This window comes from Lissotriton helveticus, chromosome 6, assembly GCF_964261635.1.
Source record: "Lissotriton helveticus chromosome 6, aLisHel1.1, whole genome shotgun sequence".
NCBI classification, from domain to species: Eukaryota; Metazoa; Chordata; class Amphibia; order Caudata; family Salamandridae; genus Lissotriton; species Lissotriton helveticus.
In genome coordinates this window covers 1,376,232,999-1,376,254,654 of record NC_136067.1, presented here as the reverse complement: position 1 = coordinate 1,376,254,654, position 21,656 = coordinate 1,376,232,999, and the positions used below count along the sequence as shown (strand labels likewise).

Sequence of the window (21,656 nt, the reverse complement as noted above, 5' to 3'; positions counted from 1 at the left end):
TGTCCAAAACGTGCTAAATTTCACTGGGAAATTGAGGTGCGACCATGCTGCGTTTCCCGCTGTTTCATGTCGCAGCCACTATGCCTACCCACGCAATTGAGGTACCATTTTTTTCAGGAGAGCTGGGGGCATGCTGGGTGGGTGGAAATTTGTTGATCCACGCAGATTCCAGAATTTTCCACCACAGAAATGTGAAGAAAATGTGTTTTTTTTGTCAAATTTTTATGTTTGCAAGGGATTCTGGGTAACAAAACCTGGGTGTAGGCAGACGAGTCACCCCATCCTGAATTCCCCTGGGTGTCTAGTTTTCAAAAATGTATAGGTTTGCTAGGTTTCCCTAGGTGCTGGCAGAGCTACGGCGCAAAAACAAAAGGTAGTCTTTTTGTCCAAAACATGCTAAATTTCACTGGGAAATTGAGGTACGACCATGCTGCATTTTGCGCTGTTTCATGTCGCAGCCACTATGCCTACCCACGCAAGTGAGGTACCATTTTTTTCGGGAGACCTGGGGGCACGCTGGGTGGGTGGAAATTTGTTGATCCACGCAGATTCCAGAACTTTCCACCACAGAAATGTGAGGAAAATGTGTTTTTTTTGTCAAATGTTTAGGTTTGCAAGGGAGTCTGGGTAACAAAACCTGGGGGTAGGCAGACGAGTCACCCCATCCTGAATTCCCCTGGGTGTCTAGTTTTAAAAAATGTATAGGTTTGCTAGGTTTCCCTAGGTGCTGGCAGAGCTACAGCGCAAAAACAAAAGGTAGTCTTTTTGTCCAAAACGTGCTAAATTTCACTGGGAAATTGAGGTGCGACCATGTTGCGTTTTGCGTTGTTTCGTGTCGCAGCCACTATGCCTACCCACGCAAGTGAGGTACCGTTTTTATCGGGAGACCTGGGGGAACGATGGGTGGGTAGAAATGTGTTGATCCACGCAGATTCCAGAACTTTCCACCACAGAAATGTGAGGAAAATGTGTTTTTTTTGTCAAATTCTTAGCTTTGCAAGGGATTCTGGGTAACAAAACCTGGTGATAGGCAGTCGAGTCACCCCATCCTGAAGTCCCCTGGGTGTCTAGTTTTCAAAAATATATAGGTTTGCTAGGTTTCCCTAGGTGCCGGCTGAGCTAGGGCTCAAAAACAAAAGGTAGTCTCTTTGTCCAAAGAGCGTAAGATTTCACTGGGAAATTGAGGTGCGACCACGTTGCATTTTGTGCCGTTTCCTGTCGTAGGCACAAGGCCGACCCACACAAGTGAGGTACCATTTTTATCGGGAGACCTGGGGGAACGCTGGATGGGTGGAAATTTGTTGATCCACGCAGATTCCAGAACTTTCCACCACAGAAATGTGAGGAAAATGTGGTTTTTTTGGTCAAAATCTTAGCTTTGCAAGGGATTCTGGGTAACAAAACCTGGTGGTAGGCAGTCGAGTCACCCCATCCTGAATTCCCCTGGGTGTCTACTTTTCAAAAATTTATAGGTTTGCTAGGTTTCTCTAGGTGCCGGCAGAGCTAGGGTGCAAAAACTACAGGTAGGCACTTTTCCAAAAAAGGGTCAATTTGTAACTGCAAAATTTAGTTGTGACCACGTTGCATTTTGCGCCGTTTCCTGTCGCAGTCACAAGGCCGACCCACACAAGTGAGGTACCGTTTTTATCGGGACACTTGGGGAAATTCAGATTTGTAAATCAACTGTTATTACCAATTGAGCTTTCATGCATTTCTCCCTTTCAATGAAAGACATTGTGTAAAAAAAAAATCTTTTTGAAAAATGACCAATAATTCTCATGCTAGTATGAGTATTCCCAATTTTGAAAATGTGCAATTATATACTGTTTCTGAACTCTATAATTTATACCCAATTCAGAAATACATAGGTGTCTTTCATACAGATTATTCCATGTATACATATTCCAAGACAAAGTGCTCTATACCCAGAAAATGAAAAAATACCATTGCAAGTTGCTGCTCAGTTTTTGGATCTGGGTTCGTTGGGTTCTTGGTGAAACTACAAGTCCTATATATCCCCACAACCAGGAAGGACTAACGGATGTAACGGTATATTGCTTTCCAAGAGCTGTCAAAATTAGAAAAAGTTATAGGTGAAAACGTTGAGACAAAAGGCTGTTTTTTTCAACAAATGTTCAATTATTCCAATATCTAACTGTTAGTTTCTATAACGAAACCTTCATGGATTTAGACAAATGACCCCTTTCTGAATTCAGAATTTTGTCTACTTTTCGAAAACGTAAAGCTTTCCAGGATCCATTATTGCTTTCAAACTCATTTCTACCATTAACTGGAAGGAGGTGGAAAGCTCTAAAAATAGCAAAAATAGGCTATGTCCCAGAAAAATGCCAAAACTGAGTAAAAAATGTCGGTTCTCTGACAAAAGACTGTCATTCCCTAAAAGCTGAGAAAATGGAGATTTCAGCCCCACAAACCCTTTTTTGATACCATTTTCAGGGAAAAACCCAGAGGCCTTCATTTGCAGCCCGTTTTTCCCATTTTTCTGAAAAAAACAAAAAAATCACTATATTTTGGTTAATTTCTGGGACCCCTCCAAGGGAATCTACAAACCCTGGGCGCCTTTAGAATCCACATGATGTTGGAAGAAAAGGACGCAAATTTGGCGTGGATACCTTATGTGGTCAAAAAGTTACAAGGGCCTAAGCGCGCACTACTCCAAAACACCAAAAAAAGCCTTAGCACAGGAGGGGAAAAGGCCTAGCAGCGAAGGGGTTAAGAAGAATCTGCCCACTTACCATCCTGTGAATGTACTTTGTATGCAAACCATGTTCATCCTTTAGAAGCATGGCGTCTTCACCTTCAACATCCTGTTTATATTTCGGACTAATAGCAATGATTATCATCACAGCTTTCTGTAAAAAGCAGAGAAAAAAACATACATGAAAACCAGGAAACGTTTTCTTATTTTGGTAATGAAAATTGTACACACAATTATAAAAACAAAAACATTCTAGCATTTTGGTTTGTGCTGACATTATGGGGAGACATGAATATACCAAACTATCTACGACTATGGATAATACTGGGTCTATAGTGGCAAAACGGAATATAGCCAGCCGGTGGGGGGATTCGGTGGCTCCAGAGGTAACGGAATCGGAAAATGACAGGGGCTGGTGCATGAAAACCGAGGGTGGTCTATGAGGGAAGAGGCTGCTCCACAAAGTGGGAGAAAATATGGTCTGTATGTAGGTCCTTTCGGGGGGTTTAAATTAGGGCTGCGCCACTGACACCTACAAAAGGAAGTACTCCAGGTTTCATAACTCCAAATGTGCAAGTGGTGATACATTGTTATTGTACCGTTTACTAAAACTTAATAAAAATATATATTTTAAAACATTCTATTATAAGGATCAGCATGAAAAATGAATAGAGTGACTATTCAATGATTAGCCTTTTCATGTCATGGGAAGCAAAGTGATGGATGGGTGAAAAGAGTGAGGCTGGGTCTATGGGTATCAGAAGAGTGATTTGTACAGGTGGTTGAAGCTGGGGCGCACCAGCACTGAGTTTTGGGGACCAGGACACATTTTTCACCACCAAACTTTGATCCAGAGTAAGAGAAAGAAAGGCATGAAAATGAGTAAAAAGATAGGAAACTGTGACGAGGGGAGAAAGGAGGGATGAAAAAGAACCTCCAGGGGTAAGATAAGGACAGGAAGTGTACGTTGGTGTAAGAAAGAGGCACGAGGTGGAATCAAGCCTAAGCAGCCTTGGAATTCAGCAACCCCAGCATTGGGAAGACCTGGCGACGGGATCCTGGGAAAAAGTTTGGCCTCCCAAACTTATTTTTTCCATTTAGCACTGAATACAAAGTTGTGGGAGAAAAATAACTGGAGGTCAAAAACAGTTCAAAATCTAAGACAATTGCTTACAGATGCAATGCACAAGAGAACTAGGCCTGCTGACCTGAAAGTGTCAGCACTGAAGAGGTGTTGCCTACATGGCGAGTGGGCCTGGAGTCCACAGTGCATTTCTCCCCTTGCGGAGTCTGTGGGATATGGCACCCAGCGTGACAGTATTGGCAAACCCATGAATCTTCTCAAAATATTTTACACTCCCCTCAGAAAACGTTTTCTTGATGTGGTTTATTGGAGCCCTAACATGCAAATAGTCGATGGAGCTAGGCCACAATATAGCTCTCCTGGTGTATCTCTGCAGACTATAATTGTAATTGAGTTAACGTAAGGCTTAGTTAGGGATTAGTCGCTTTTAATATAGTGCCTAATTGATGTATCCTGTCTTTTGTTCTAGCCTGGTGATATTCTATGCTAGCCTGGTGTGGAGTATTGAGTGATGGGAAATGTGTGATGTCAATAGGGTGAGTGTTCTATCCCTGACATTTGGAGTGTATGTCTACAGCTGGGGTCTGAGCTTGTTACATTATAGCTCCTGCTGGGGTTCCCTTATGTCTAACTTGCTCTTCACTGAAGTAACTGGACATGTAACTGCCTGCTTCCTTAGTCTCCTTAGCAACATGCAAACCCAAATGTTACACTAGCCAAGGAGTTGAATGGGTGTCTAATATACTTTATTCATAGTATCAAGACTCATTTTCCCCATTGGATACTTATAACAAACACAATATACAGTATATGTACCTGTGGAGTACAAAACACAATTGCTATTTTCAATTATGATGCTTGATGAAATCTTGGACATGGACTCAGTACAGCTAAACCTTGTGAATCCATTAAGTATGAGAATCCATTTAGGGGAGCATTAATATGGATCTGAGTGGGAACCCAATCTCAGATCCTGCCCTCGAGCATCGACAAAGACGGTTGATACGCCCTCCTCCCTGGAAACCTAGAAGGATCCCCCATCGTCCTTGCCTGTGTCTATGCCCCTCATATGGACCAAGCCTTGTATTGGGCCTCCCTATCCTTACAGATGGCGCAATGAGCCGCTTCACCTTGGGTTGTGGTGGGGATTTTAATTGTGTGTGAGATACTGTACTTGACAGACCCTTCTCCCCCTTCCACAGGGTCCTAAGGTGTATAAGGCTGAAGACCTGGTACACTTGCTCACACATTGGACCCTAACAGATGCTTGACACCTCTGCAATTCCAGCCATAGGTTATCTTCTTTTTTACCCACGCCCTCTATGATCTGTATGCACGGCGCAATTATTCACACAAGGCGCATGCAGCCTGAGATGCTTGAAGATGTGACATTCTGCTTCTCGCTGCGTTCAGTGATCACGGAGTTCTTTGACTACTAGAGCCACAGAATGGGAGCTTTTAAGGTCTTCATCAGGGGTAAAGCATAGTAGCCAGTATGGGCGCGCAGTGCAAGCTAGAGGCGCAGCTAAAAGGTTTAGAGGACTCTCTAGAATCCCTTGAGAAGGTGCAATTGGGACTGTGCACTGTACTTCTCCCCCTAGCGCAGGCACGCACTTATCATACAGAACCTTTGTTGCACTAATCTTAAGGCATATATGGAGCACACACACTTCGGGGCAGGGAAGCCCAGTGCCTTACTAGCCTAGCTGGTGAGACCAGATCAAACCCAGTGTTGCAGGGTTTCTGTACTCACACAGAACTGTGCACAGAGGAGTGGAACCTCGGCAAATTAGGGTGTCCCAAAACTTACCTTAGCAACCAACTCACCCCTTACCGAGCTAGCTACAGTGTCTCATTGGACATATCAAACACCCAATGTTTAGACAAACCAGAACATGAACTTACAGTACCTCAGGGTACGTGGGACTCATGAACACTCTTTCGTTATATTATCATTACAAACCAGAACATGGAGTAAAGAAGACACATGTGCATTTGAAATGTTTATTTACTAATGCCGTCTTCTCAGGCGCAGTATCTTTGATAATACAAGTATACTTATTATCAGTAGCAAAATTATCAGCATAGTTACTAAGACATAAAAAGCGAATGGTGACAGCATGTTAACATGCTGTAATGAATAAGAGTTAACAACACTTATATCTCACCCTCCCTAACACATATATTATATTATTATCTAAGAAGGTCTCTTTGGGTTGTTTTAGGGCGGGCCCATACCTTAGTGTCCTAGCATGAAGGAATCACATCAGCATACACCAGCTCTCTCTGCATGTGCACCGCATCAAGTGTGTTAACAATTCTCGTGCAAAGCAATATCAATCCCGCCTCAAGCCCAAGTTGGCAAAGGCTGCACTTGTGTTATGACTATGAAGGCGTGGAGATCAGACCTCATAACAATTCCATATCGTGTTGCTCCTGAAACTTCAGCACTCTCCGTGCAGACATGTTTTATTAAACAAAGCAGATATCAGAGCAATAACATATTATTCTCACATTCACCACGCCAAACTACTAGGTTGAAAGCTAAGTCAACAAATGAGGGTCGTGTGCAGAAGTTGCAAGAAAGGAAAAATGGCGTTTAAATCTCAAACGTACCTATGCTAACTTAACACGATATAGGGATATATAGGAGTTATACAACACCCCCCCATGATCCGAGAACGGACTAAATAAGGTAACAGAAGTGCCATCACATGAGAGCAGAATCCATTTATAAACGAGCATGAATAAAGATTCAAATATAAAAATTAATGCTAAAAAAAATAGCCCACAAATATACTGTGGCTCAAGCCAATAGGCAAGCAAAAAATAAAATGTCTTGACCAAAAGTCAATAAAATCAAGGAAATGCTATCAATCAGCATGTCAATTTGAGGCAGTGTCTATGATAAGACCGTATATGAAAAGTAAGCTGCAACAGCCTCCAGGAGGAAGTCACTGTCCTCATCAGAAAACAGTTCAGCCATCCAATTTAAAAGATGAAAGGAACATACGTGATCTTCCAGCACCGGATCCTCTATAACCATCAGAGGACAGCTCGGTGGGTTCTCAAGAAAACTTAGTTCCAAGAAATTCTGCGCTGCCGACAACACATCCCAGGGACCCATTAGTCCATGTGCCACCGCCAAGGCCATAACCCTTTCGTCAGAACAAACCAACTCGTGAGCAATGATAGGACTCATCAGTTGATCAAAATCGACGTCAGAAGATGCTGGTCCGCAGAGACACAAATCAATGGCCCAAAGGAAATCACAGGTCAGACAGCGAAATACAGGCTGGACACAGGTGAAATAGGAGAACCGAAAGGATAATCCAAACGCCGTGCTTAGAGTCGCTAACGGCAGTGTGCCATAGTAATCAAGCATGCGGTTGCGAAACCGCGTCAGTAGTAGCCGTGCGTGGTCTTGCACAGGAAGGGCATCCATATTTAAAAAGGCAGAAAACCACCAATGCGCCAGCCGCTAATGCAAGCAAAAACGGGAACCCTCCAAATAAGGATGAAAAAATAGAATGGAAGAATGCAGGGATGACTCCAAATATCTTCTCAAAGGAAGTCACGAGACCACCGCTAACAACTTTAAAAAAATGTGCTAGGCCCGTTGTGGAGGACGCGTTAAAGATAGAACGGACCATGGCTCCGAAATGCAAGGGCAAATCAGTGTTTAAAAGAGCCTGAACCTCCGTGCGGGTGTTAGCAATGTGAAGCACGAAAGTTTCACGGGCCGAGCTCAAGGCCACCTCTTTCTGGGACAATAGAGCTCTTATTCTAGCCATGCCGCTGAATTCTGCTCCCAAGGTCGGTATCTGTGGCCAAATGGAAGACTCCCTATGTTCACGTGTGGGAGGATAAAGAACATTTCTGCAGCAAATAACTCGCTCACTAACCGTTACTATGAAAGCTATACCTTTAATTAAACCACAGCAGTTTTCATTATTGAGCATTAAATAACTACCATTCTCTAACAATTTAAACGTGGGGATGATAGCAGGAACTGGCGTGCCCTGTAAAACGCAAGCCATATTCGGTCTGTCCCTGTTACATGAACCGTGTAACTGTATGTGTCTACACATTAAAGAATGATCTGGCGTCTCAGTACACTCATCCCCTGTTAGATAAACCTCCTGTTCATCCTTGAAACATCTGTATGTGTATGGGAGTGACCAGACCTCATGAAGAAAACCGCTACCTAAGGGTTCAAAACGACCTATTGGCACATATTTCATACAATTTGAAAACTTATATAAAGCAAACGGCAGCGTTATTAAACCGTGGATAAGCCACGTAGCAGCAGTGGTCTCTGCCACAGAAAAAGGTAAAGATTCCAATCTTTCAATATGGAGCATAGAAAATGAAGCATCACGCATTGAAAGCAAGCGTTGTTTGTCTGTCAAATTAAACGGTGCAAATAAAGAGGAAACATTCATGTATCCCCAGGGAACTTTACCCATTTTTAGAGTCTGTAGTGTCCATGCAAACTGCATGATTGAACGTAATTGATTTTGACCATGGTATAATACAGACACTTCATCATGCACAATATCAACAACAGACGACACAATATTATCTAATGTGTAAATTCTAGAGGAAAGCACGTTAATGCTATTGTCAACCACTGCAAGCACTTTCTCAAGATTTGCCTGATCAATAGCCCTAAGGCGTGAAGCAGCCTCAATCTGTGAGAGTTTCCAAATTTCATTGTAAACACCATATAACCACCTTTTAGACCTGCCACTAGCTGGGCCCTTAATGAAATCATTCAAATCCACGTCTGCATTCAGTTTGGAAAGGTGATACTTAACCGCAGGTAAAGTTGAATGTTTCAGCCAAGCTTGACACAACTTGCCAACTGAGTAAGAGGTGACAGTATGACTCAAATCAAAACGGGGATCAGATCTAACAGTCTTAAAACCGTCAGTTATATTTAAAAATCTCTTTTGGCAAGAATCAGCACCACGGTGCCAAAGCAGCCAACCCTTGGGATTCATACTGGAAATGTTAAAGGAGGAATTCAGAAGCAGAGCCTGTATATCTCTAATGGACAATTTAGTAAAATTACTCCAATTCTCATATTCCTCCAACTCCGGGAAAGACGGGGTGTTTAACCTTTTAGATGTAGCCAATCCAAAGCACGTGGTCTGGGAAATGGTTTCATTTAAAAACCACATATGATCTGGGATGAGACATGCACGGTGCAAAGCCTCAGTGCCTTGTACCTGCCAGGCCCTTGAGCCCCAAACTGATTTAAGGTCTATGGTATCCTTCCATAACTCATACCCTCCAGTAACTAATTGATCCAGGAAGGCCTTTGAATATAACAATTTTGTATTTGTAAGTCGAACTTTGGACAGTGGCTGTTTGTGAAATTTAAAATAAAAGGACTCGGGATTGGACTGATTAAAGTCAGTGAAATAAGTATACTTTTTAAGAAACGTTTCTGAACTCCCTTGTGTTGGTGCTGGGCAATGTTCCCACTGAGTAAAATTAACCGCATCCCTTCGGGAAGATGTCTTGTGTAAGAAGTGATTGCCATAATGTTGGTAACAGAACAATTCACCATAATTAGCAGATTCTAAATATAAATCTTCAGCATCAAAAGCAGCATAATATTTCAAATCAGAAAACAAACTTTCCACAGCATTAACATCCCAATCATCAGAACGAATGTTTTGTTTCACCACATCCCCCATATTAACTCTTAGTACATTAGGGACATTAACGACTTCCGTTGGACCATGTATCTGAAAACGAACTGCATCCCACGCGATTCCATCCAGAACAGGCCACGCTGTGATGTTAACCAAAGTCAAGTCTCTTTTTAATCTGTGTGTAGAATGTGAAGAGGAAAGTGGGGCCAAAGTTCCATTCAAATGAGTAATGCAAGTTCTCTCCTCGACATAGTGTCCATTCATAATGCGAAAAAAATAAAACACAAAACCAATTGACATAAAAAGGTAAACTGAAAAAAGGACCAGCCAAATGTATATCCAAGGAGGTATCAAAAAATGTTTTTTAAACAGGCTAGCATATACTGCAATTTTAGAGGGTTTTTCCGAGGCAAGGGAAGCAGAGTCAAATGAAAATCTGGATTCCGTGGCTAAACGAGCTTGCATGTCAGGCATGGACAAATCAGTGGGGTATGTATAGTCTGTCTCATCAAGGTTAGTTCCTGGTAAATTATTCAATAATGGACTGGAAACAGCAGGTAATTCGATGGCCACCTCAGGTTCATTATTAGAAGCAGTGGGCATAATTGAATTTCTCACAATGGAAGGACAGGAAACAGCCGGTGTCATGCTAAGAAGAATCGGCCACTCTGTGTATCTTGACATTGTCAATAGAAATAAACCTGTTTTCCTTACGACCTGGAAGTGGTGGTAAAATGACTGTTCTTGTGCCCTTCACTCCAAGCACTGGGACCGGAGCTCGATAGGAGGGACCAAACTCTTTCTTGTTGTCGATCTTCTCTCGAACCAGTTCTCCAACTTGGGGTAGCCAGCCAACTACCGGGATCTGCAACGCATCATCCGATGTGGAGGGCAAATGTTCCTTTGCAAGAGTGTCTCTCGTCTTTTGTAGATTCTGTAAAACATTGCAATGTTCATCTGCGTCAAAGGAAGTGGCGCGAACCACCGAGTCTAGACCGTCAAGGTCAGGGACGAACATCTTGATGCCAAAGAGCATTTCGTATGGGGTCCGCCCACCCAGAGACCTTCTAGGGAGATTATTAAGAGCACGCTGCACGCCATAGAGGTGAGCCAGCCAGTTTCTGCCAGTGCCTATAACTCGGGCTGTCAAAGATTGCTTTAAATCACGGTTCATTCGTTCAACTACACTATTACCCTCGGGTCTGTAGGGTGACGAAAACTTGACTTGGACCCCCATCGAAGTCATGGCATCCTTATACGCCTTAGAGGCGAAAGCCGGACCCTGATCCGAATGGAAGGTACCACAGGCAAAAATCCCTATAAAGATACGCAAATCTCTGATGACAGTCCGGGAATCAGCGCTGCGATGTGGCCATACCCACACAAAGCGTGTGCATGAGTCAACTGCTACTAAGATGTATTTATACGCAGTATCAGATGAAAATGGACCGCAGTGATCTAAATAAACACAGCCTAGTGGTTTATTAGAAATGTACAACTGAGTCTGAGGCGGACGCGTAGCAGTTGAAGGTTTAATCTGCTGGCATATGTCACACAGAAGGACATAATCACGCGTTTGTTTGTACAGTCCCCGCCACCAGAAACGTAATTGTAATTGAGTTACAGTGGCCGAGACGCCCGCATGCGCAGACGCCACACCTTCATGAGCCGCTGTAATCAAGTCTGCTCTGCGATCCGAGTTGGGAATCAGCCGTTCCCCAACATCAGGAATTGTCACAAAAGGAACCTTTTCGGGACTTAAGTGGTATTTATACTTCGAAGGGAATCCCGGAGGATGTTTACTTCCCTTCTCAGAGGCAGCAATCGCTGCCAAGATGTCGCTATCAATCTTGGTTTTAGACCTAGTAACTGCTGCAACTAAGTATGTAGATACTGCTGATTTCGCCGCTTCATCAGCAAGCGAGTTGCCAACAGCGTGAACTCCCACGCGCTGATGACCGAGAGTATGAATCACATAAACGAGTGGCAACATAGCCTTAAGCTCTGCCACTCGAACCCAGATCATTTTATGTTTTATTGTGCTACCCTTGGAATCATGAAAATCATTTTGAATCCAAAAGAACAAGTTTTCATTGTAAGACTGGACACAGTAGTAAGAATCACTTACAATTAGAGTAGTAACACTTGGATCTGCGTACTCCAAAGCTAGTAAGAGAGCACGAAGCTCTGCCAATTGTGCGGTGCAATCGCCCAGGGGCAACGTGTGTACCTCCCTGGAAATGAACTCATCATTCAACATAGCACCGACCACAATGGCGCATGCGGAAACGTAGGCATGTTTAGAGCCATGCGCAACCTGCGCCGACCCATCAGTGTAAATGATGCAATGGAAGTCTTCCAAAGGTCGCATCGCCAGAGGAGCAGGATGAACGAATTCATACTGCAAGTACTCCTGTGACCGTAAGGAAGCGTCAAAAATAAACATGACATCTGCGGATGACAATGACGCAGCCCACTGTATCCACCGAGGGTGCAAAGCCTTTGAATTTGGTACACTGGCTTTCGTGACTGCCTCTAAATGAGGACAGGGTGTTACCACTAGCATGCGCCTCCCCTGCGACAGAGCTCGTTCCTTTAGAATAGCTATCTGTACAGCAGTTAAAACCTTTTCTATGGTGGGAAACCGCATCTCAGCCGAGGTGTACAAGTGTGACTTGTAAGCAATAGGTACAGTGTCACCTTCATTAAAAGTGAGGTACGTGAAACCCACCGTCCCAGGAATTATTCTTATGACCAGGTTGGTGTGGTTATCACGAGTCAGTAAATATTTAGAAGCGAGCAGATCAGCCTGCAAGGATTGCAAAATGGCTGAATGCTCAGGCAGCCAGCATGATTTTGAGAAAGTTGGTTGTATCAAAGCATACAAATGCTTGATACGCTGGGCATATTCCGGAATGTAAGTTCTGCCGAAATTCAAAAAGCCCAGTAAGGATTGTAATTTTTTCAGAGTTGTTGGTGCGCGCAATTGTGCGCACTTCTCCAAGAAGTGAGGCGCCAAACCTCTACCTTCATTGTTGAGCTCATAGCCCAAAAACAACACTGTGTGTTCAGCAATGTGCGATTTTGCAAAGTTGAATTTGTAACCCATGTCTGCGAAGTTGCAAACAAGAGAATTCACACGACACAGATGCTCCCAAATATCGTCGTCTGTGAGATATATGTCATCCACATACGAAAAAGCATCAGGGTCAAGTGCCTCCAGAATAGAGACAATTCGAGCGGTAAATACACCAGGACTATTCTTGTAGCCCATTGGAAGACGCCGGAATTGCTTTTGGACTCCAGCGCTTGTAAAACTGGTCCATTGGGAGCTAAAGCTGTCCAATCTGTGGGCATAAAAACCATTGGATATGTCAAGCGTTGTCTTGAAACGCTTACGCACGAGACTATCCACTAGGGCAGAGCCGTGGGTATTCTGTACTGCACAGTTACGGCAATGCGAGTTCAAATGCCGGTAATCCAAAACCAAACGATATGATCCGTCAGGTTTATTCACAGTAAAAAGGGGATTATTCATCGGTGACACACACGTTTCAATAACTCCCTGATATTCCAATTGTTCAAGGATTTCCGCGACGGAAGATTTTGCTTCACGTCGAATGGGATATTGAGGTTGAGGCTGCGGCTGAGACCGCAACGGAATTTCGTGGCAAGGCGACAATTTATCCCAACCACATTGGTTACGGTACAGAGCCGGCGCGAGAGCCCGAGCCCACTCTTCTGCAAAATGCTGCGCATGCTCTTTCGAGACAGTGTTCGCGAAACTGGGTAGGATTACCTCCTCCCCTCGCGGCGCCGCGAGCACAAAAGGTGGGGGCCAGTCAGCCTCCGAAAGTAAAATATCATATGTAGAAGACAGATTTTCCCAAAATACACCTTTAACGGTACGCTGTATGTCACCTTCAATTAACAGGACAATTTCATATAGTCTTTCAGGGGGAGCAAGTCTCGTATCCGCTGTTTCTATCACAACGTAGACTTCAGTCGCTGTCACCCTCAGTAGTGGACGCAGCGCCTCTCTGACTATGGTTATCTCCGCCGCGCTGTCCAGCAAGGTCAGAGCCCACGTCAGATTCCGAAGCCGCGTTCTCACTATCTGTGGCATATCGATGCGCTGTTAAGGCTGCGACTTTCTTTTTCGCAAACTGCGGACGCCGAGGCGTAGAATCCTCCTGCTTCACTGCGCCGTCCGTCTGGCGGGACTGACCACGTCCTTGTTGGCCACCACGTCCACGTCCACCCCCTCCTCCTCCACCGGTTTTCTGGGCCGATGTGTCCTGAAAGGAACGAGGAGAGCGTTGATCAGAACCCTGAAAACGATCAGGTGATTTAATCATCGCGCGGTCGCGCAAATCATAAACTTTTTCGGATGGCGCAGGAGCTTGTATTGCAGGAAAAGAACCCTGAGTCTGCATTGTCTGCTTCCCCTGTGTCTGTTTTTTAGGCCAATTTTGTTTCTTGGACTTTGGCTGGGCATCTGTCACTGCAGATTGCCCCTGTGGTTGTTTTTTCTCCTTCACTGGAAAATATTTCAGACCTCTACTTGTGCGGCCAATCGTTTTATAAGCGGCCACCACAATCTTTGCTAACTGGCGGGGTTTGTCGGCATCGGGCAGAGCAGCCAAAGCATTCGACACCTGAAAGTTAACTGCATCTCCTTTAACATTGGAGAGAATGAGATCACTTACAATCTCAAAAGAACCACACAGGCGCATACCCAATTCAACCGCTGCCTCTGGACCGTGATCATTCTGAACACGTCGAACGATTTCAGGCAGGGCAGTCATAGACGGGGTGCCGAAGCACCTTGTATAAACTGCCGCAAAAGTTTTTCCCCAGCTGTCACAGTCAGCAAGTTCAGGAGTAATATCCTTCGGTAGAGTAATCGTCAACATTCTATGTTTATCAGCAGGAGTAGAATTCGGAAAAACCGCCTCCAGTTGATCAAACTTCTCCGCTAGCCAGAATGGGAAGTCATCGTTGTCAACAGGACGCGCACCAAAAACCGAATTTACCATCACTGGATTGAGACGCATTCCGCCTCGTTCCATGGGAGCGGCCGCACCCCCCTGGGGACCACCAGGAAGATGTCGACCGATGTATTGCACTAAAGCACGAATCACGGAAATGGAAACTACATGAAGCCTGCGAATTTCTGCCAGGGTACAAGCCCCGTGATTCGGGTGCGGGGTAAAGCCACCCAATGCAGGCCAATTCGTACCTGGAATCGAGAGTGGACCTAACCTCGCACGGGACAAAGAGTGGGGGAGGGCGCCATCAAACCAAACTCGATGCTGCCAATGATCAATAGGTATTTCCAATGCCCTGTATGGCGTATATTCAGCCGGGACATCCGAGGCGGTGTAGGAGTGGAACAAACCAGAATTAGCGTCCACAGCCGGAAACGTAACCCAAGAGTAAAACAACTCGTAAGGAAACGCCGGATCTGCACTTACCACGAAAATCACAGCCATCCCATCTACTGGGACCTGGTACGTCTGAAGATGGTTGCGTACCGCTACGCGACTATGCTGCGCAATAGCCACCGCTGCCGCCATTACAGAATTGGAAACAAGAAAACACAAAGAATACTTTGTAGCACAACTGGGTAGTAATTCAAAGAAACCGTTTAAGTAAGAATCAAGCTTGAAGAAAGACCTATTTCAAAAAATAGGTAGGTTTCACCAACACCCCGTTTTCCGGAAACGGATGTGAAGGGGTTAAGGCATGAATGATAAACTACTCGAGTGTCATGATATAAGACCACCGAAACCGTTGGGCGCCATGTTGCAGGGTTTCTGTACTCACACAGAACTGTGCACAGAGGAGTGGAACCTCGGCAAATTAGGGTGTCCCAAAACTTACCTTAGCAACCAACTCACCCCTTACCGAGCTAGCTACAGTGTCTCATTGGACATATCAAACACCCAATGTTTAGACAAACCAGAACATGAACTTACAGTACCTCAGGGTACGTGGGACTCATGAACACTCTTTCGTTATATTATCATTACAAACCAGAACATGGAGTAAAGAAGACACATGTGCATTTGAAATGTTTATTTACTAATGCCGTCTTCTCAGGCGCAGTATCTTTGATAATACAAGTATACTTATTATCAGTAGCAAAATTATCAGCATAGTTACTAAGACATAAAAAGCGAATGGTGACAGCATGTTAACATGCTGTAATGAATAAGAGTTAACAACACTTATATCTCACCCTCCCTAACACATATATTATATTATTATCTAAGAAGGTCTCTTTGGGTTGTTTTAGGGCGGGCCCATACCTTAGTGTCCTAGCATGAAGGAATCACATCAGCATACACCAGCTCTCTCTGCATGTGCACCGCATCAAGTGTGTTAACAATTCTCGTGCAAAGCAATATCAATCCCGCCTCAAGCCCAAGTTGGCAAAGGCTGCACTTGTGTTATGACTATGAAGGCGTGGAGATCAGACCTCATAACAATTCCATATCGTGTTGCTCCTGAAACTTCAGCACTCTCCGTGCAGACATGTTTTATTAAACAAAGCAGATATCAGAGCAATAACATATTATTCTCACATTCACCACGCCAAACTACTAGGTTGAAAGCTAAGTCAACAAATGAGGGTCGTGTGCAGAAGTTGCAAGAAAGGAAAAATGGCGTTTAAATCTCAAACGTACCTATGCTAACTTAACACGATATAGGGATATATAGGAGTTATACAACACCAGCACCCCATCACGTCCATCAGGGCAGGCCTGACTCACTACGCCTCATAGAACAGAAGATTCTCTCTGACTTTATTTCTCATTATGGGGACTGTAAGCTTCATCTAATCCCACAGTGGGGTCCTCAGTGGCTCGCTACCTCGATAGTGTGCCCTTGGCATGCATCACCCCTAAGCAGCAGCTGGCTTTGTATGCCCGATCTCTGCAGATGAAATTAGAGAACCATTTGTTCGCTAGTCACCCGGAAAACTCCTGGCCTATATGGACTCCCTTTCGAATTTTACAGAACAGCTGCCACTGCGTCTAGAAACAATGTACAATGCTGTGCTTGACCAGGATTGTAAAGAACACAGGAGTGTGACCCATAAACCAAGTCGGGATTAGGGTTCAAAGGTGTATAAAAATACAATATCCCAACAGGTAACATTCAGAAAGACAATTACTGTGATATGCAAAAAGCATTACACAAGCAAGCACATAAGGAGACAGAAATTCAAACGATTTATATATAATATTTGCTTATATATTTGATTATCTTTAAAATGTCGGACAAGGTCAATTTGAATAATTAGAGCAGCACAGGGATCAACAATTCCAAATGACAACCGAAAGTAGACTTGGTGCTCAAATATATACAAGTGGTGTAAAGCGACGCAAGTGATGGGGTGAACAGCGTGGACGGCGCAACGTGAACAAGGTGAGAATATTATACAGTGAGTGGCTCAGTGTGTGACATAGTTAAGGTGACTTAGAATCACAAATCACAATTTCAATTGAGCCAAGCTGAATATTGCGTCATAAATAGCGCTGTGGGGTCGACGACGTTTAGATCGCAGAACTAGAGAAATTGATCCTAGCAGACACCTCCCTCACAGATGCAAAAAACCTACTTGATAAAATCAACACAACTATCGCCACCTGCAATACTTTCGAACTCAATAAATAAATAAACAAAATACAAAAAGACATTAAATCCTATAAAGTTGAGCAGACATATCCATATTTGAGTGACGAATTCTACAAAACTCCATACACCCTGGCCAGAACACGTAGTTTCGGGACGCTACCGCAATAACCAGCTTATCACATTCTCTGACTCCTCCAACACCTCTGCAGAGGATTCTGATACTGGCTTCGGCCCTGGGATCTCTGGGACCAACAACAGACCACAACCACTGCTGCCGGCTGGTTTTTTAGGACGGGGTCGCGGACGCGGCCAACCCCCACCTCCAAACCGCCCCACAAGAAGTCGACAGTATCAACCAACGTTCGCGGGCGAGCGTCAAACGTGCAATCGATACTACCAATGGGGACCCCCGCAGTAAACACGAACGAATCTGGAGATACCACCCATCTATCAATACCTATTTTCATTTTATCAGACCACACTCTGAGTCACGAGGAAACTTCCCTTCATTCCAGTTGTCTCACGTTTGTTCCCACTGAAAGAACAGATTTCCTGGAACTCCAATCTAATATTTTAAAATTCTTCAGGCGCATCAGATTGAAACAATTTTTCCTCGACAAACCCAACTCTGCAAACCTCACAGTGTCCCCATTCCGCCCACCTTCGACATTCAATCCTCCATCGCATTGCATGCCACTTGAGATTCTCTCTTTCGAACGCTTGGTGATGAAAGACGTCATGACTCTTAAATCACAATCACATTTCACGCCATATAATCTCCCCTTGATCTAGAAACAAGGCCTTCTCTCATTGAAAAACAACGCCAAACTCGTCATCAAACCGGCCGATAAAGGAGGCGGAATCGTGGTCATGGGACTAAACAAATATGACCAAGAGATACAGAGGCATCTCACCAACCACAACCATTACAGGCCGCTGTCCAAAGACCCGCTTGAAGACATCAGATCCAAGATACTTACGATCACTAATGAAGCAAGGGACCAAAACATCATTACAAAGAAAGAATTTGAGTATCTGAATAATCCCAGTCCACGGACGCCGTCCTGTATGTCCTCCCGAAAATCCACAAGGACCAACAGAATCCCCCAGGACGCCCAATAGTTTCGGGTTGCGGATCGATCTTGGAACCATTGGGCAAATATATCGATTCTATCATCAAAGAATTTGTCCCAATCACGGATACTTTTATTCGCGACGCGATGGACCTCATAAACACCATAGAGGACCTACCATTTGATGTAACCTCCCAACTGTTGGTTAGCATGGATATCGAATCCCTTTACACCAACATTCCACATGATGAAGGACTACGAGTTATACAGACCCTGCTTATATCCAGACCCCAACCCACCAAAATACCCACGGAATTCATCATGGCCCTCTTACGCATTGCCCTTCAAAACAATTATTTTTTATATCGTAACACTTTTTATTTGCAGATGAAAGGCGTCTCAATGGGGGCTTGCTTCGCTCCCAACTTTGCGATTCTGTTCGTACACAATCTGGAAAAATGCTTAATCCTCACTCCCACGAATCCCTACAATCAGCATATAAATCTGTGGCGATGATACATCGACGACATTTTGCTCATCTGGACCGGGGATTCCATAACATTGGACTCCTTCGTCACATGGCTCAATCAGGCACAGGAACATTTTAGATTCACCAGCGAGAACAAAAGCAACGACCTTCCATTCCTGGATGTGATAATCCATGCAGAAGATGGCAAACTTGGTACCATACTCTATCGTAAACCCACGGAGAAGAATACCTTACTGGAATACTCAAGTTACCACCCACGTGGCCTACGGGATGGGCTTCCCTATGGACAATTTTTGCGCATCCAACGGAATTGTAAGTGGCGCAAAGATTATTTCAGGGAAGCCGAAATTCTCACCAACAAATTGATCCACGGAGGCTACCCACGACGCTTAGTTACACAAGCCAGGAAAAGGGTATGGTAATGCCACAGAGACAATCCGCTAACTCCACAACCAAAGAAACCAATGGCCAGGATCCCATTCGTGTCCAAGTTCAGCCCTGACAGCAACACAGTCAGTAAAATTATCAAGAGAAACTGGCCCATCCTCAGGGCCCACGAACCATTCCAAAACCCACCCCTGTTCTCATACCAACGAGGCCGGAACATCGCCAGCCACCTGGTCCATGCGATCACATGGCCCCAGCCCCCTAATGACAGACAGACTATCACCGCAGCCTGGGGACTAGATCCTGTTATCGGACACTACAAGTGGCAAAATTGCAGCGTCTGTGATCTCACGCTAAATACCAAGGACTTCACAAACAAGGAACGAATATACAAACTCAAGAGCCACACGAATTGCAGAACACAAAACGTGATTTACGCTATCAAATGCCCTTGCGATCTGGTCTACATAGGACAAACCACCCAGATGATCAAGCAAAGGATCATCCAACATAAAAGCAGGATTAATTGTAAAGTTACAACGGCGCCACTTGTCCCCCATTTCCTTGAACATGGACACTGTGACATTGACATCAGGTGGCAAGTAATTGAAAAACCCACCCTACCCACACGAGGGGGTGACATTAAAGTTCTCTTAAACAAAGCTGAATGCAAGTGGATGACCCTGTGTGACTCAGTCGTCTCTGGCTTAAACACCCCCCCTTTTTCTTTCCCCCTGATACTATCCCCAGCTTTCATTGCTTCCTCTCTCTGTATGTAGCCTTTCCCTAGGCCTTCTACCATCCACACATGGTCATATCCATCGGGGTGCTGTATCGTTTTGATCGCGTTGCAGCTTAGGCACTGTATTTAGCAATCATGTGCCCAGTCATTGATTTCTGAACACTGCTTCAGGGGCTTTCTTGATTGTACATCCTGACATCAACTAGAGATGCTGTTCCTTTTGATCGGTTCCACTGTTCATTCCTTGCATTCATCGATTGTGCTTTCCACTGTTTGCCATATACACACATGTACAATTTGAGTGTGTATATCATTGTCCCCCCTGTACCATTACCTTGTCTAATGTACCCTGAATTAGTTCATTTACCGTCCATGTCTAACTTGTTTTTTTTTTTACGTGGCTCTTCTCTGGTTCCTTCCATTTATGTCAATTATGCTTGCCTTTGTTGCTATGCCTTTCATTCCTTGCATACAGTGATTGTGCTTTCCACTGTTTGCCATACACACAATTGTATATTTTCTGAATGGGTATCCCATTGTCCCCCCTGTACCATTACCTTTTCCAATATACCCAGAATTTGTGAAATTACCGTTCAGGTTCAACTTGTTTTATGACGTGGCTTATAATTGTTTCCTTCCATCCATGTCAAAACTGCCTGTCATTTAAGTCTCCGCTTTTCATTCTGGCTCCACCTAAAAGCTCTGTGCTCTTCGAGCCGCCCTGCCCCTTCAGGCCATACTCCGCCTCCCCTCTCCCAGTCACGCCCCCCTCGCCAATCAGCACTTGTCCTTAGAACTACCCCGTGACTTCTATACGCGGAAGCCAGTGCTTGCCTGATCCTTCGCTAGCACCACGCCTGGATTCATTCGTGCTGCAGACCCGGAATTACTACAGGTACGATCGAAAATCCCCCCCTACACCCACGATCCCCTAGCACCTCAGTCTAAGTATCCCGCTCACCATTAATTGGTTCCCTATATGCCCACAGGTTCCATCGGCCGGAGAGACGTGACTGCTGCCTGTCTCCATATGCCGGACCACTGATGTTATAACCGAATACCGATCACGATTGGTATGCTTGTAGTTCCATTCCCCGCTTCCTGATTCCTCTCTGCTCTTTTCCTGCCATCCTGATTGTGGCTTCCCCACTTCTTTAGGTCCCGCCCGCCAGAGCCCCTCCACTGCCTTGACTGCCTAGAAGTCCGCGCTAAGGCGCTCCGTCGCTTCCTACTTCGACCTAGGTAATGCGTATTCTGACTCCCCCGCCCGCCCACCCCAGGTTCATTCTCTGCACCCCTTTCTCCAACTCTGGCCTTTTGCCTCCTCCACAGATCCACCGGATCCATCACGCGCACCTGCTGACGCGCAGGTCCGATTTATCGCCATCTCTACAGGTACTTTTCACCTGACGCGCCCGCTTTTTCTGCCTATCCTGCGCGGTTCCCGCTGGCCCCTTTGGTGCGACCTACCGGCCTTTCGCCCCCGGCTCCACCAGTTACTTCCTGGATCGCTCTCACCCTCCATGCCCTGCTCCACCTCTGGGTGCCCATCCTTGTAGTTCAGCCCACTCAGCGCGGCTCTTGCTGACCCCTTCTGCGCGACCTCCCTGGCACTTACCCCGGGCTCTACCAGTTACTACCCAGACCGCTCACACCCTCCACGCCCTGCTCCAACTCTGTGCGGCCAACACCTGCCCTTCTATGTGAACTACCGGCCCTTATGCCCCTGGTTCCACGTGCTCTCTGCACCATGTCCCCCAGGTTACATTCGTTCTCCTGACCTCCCCTGCTAGCTGGTAGTCGTTCCCTCCCCTTGTCCTTTCTCAGTCCCTTTCGCCACTCTCATCC

The 21,656-nt window shown here is 45.1% G+C and overlaps 1 protein-coding gene across 2 annotated transcripts in view; it reads right to left on the bottom strand.

Annotated features, from left to right (window-relative positions):
- Positions 1-21,656, bottom strand: part of TRAF3IP2 (TRAF3 interacting protein 2) — a 351,822-nt gene that overhangs the window by 54,691 nt on the left and 275,475 nt on the right. For both annotated transcript variants that reach the window (XM_078649137.1, XM_078649138.1), the window contains one exon: positions 2,757-2,873. In XM_078649137.1, the coding sequence (XP_078505263.1) occupies positions 2,757-2,873 (117 nt within the window). The remainder of the gene's footprint in view (positions 1-2,756; positions 2,874-21,656) is intronic.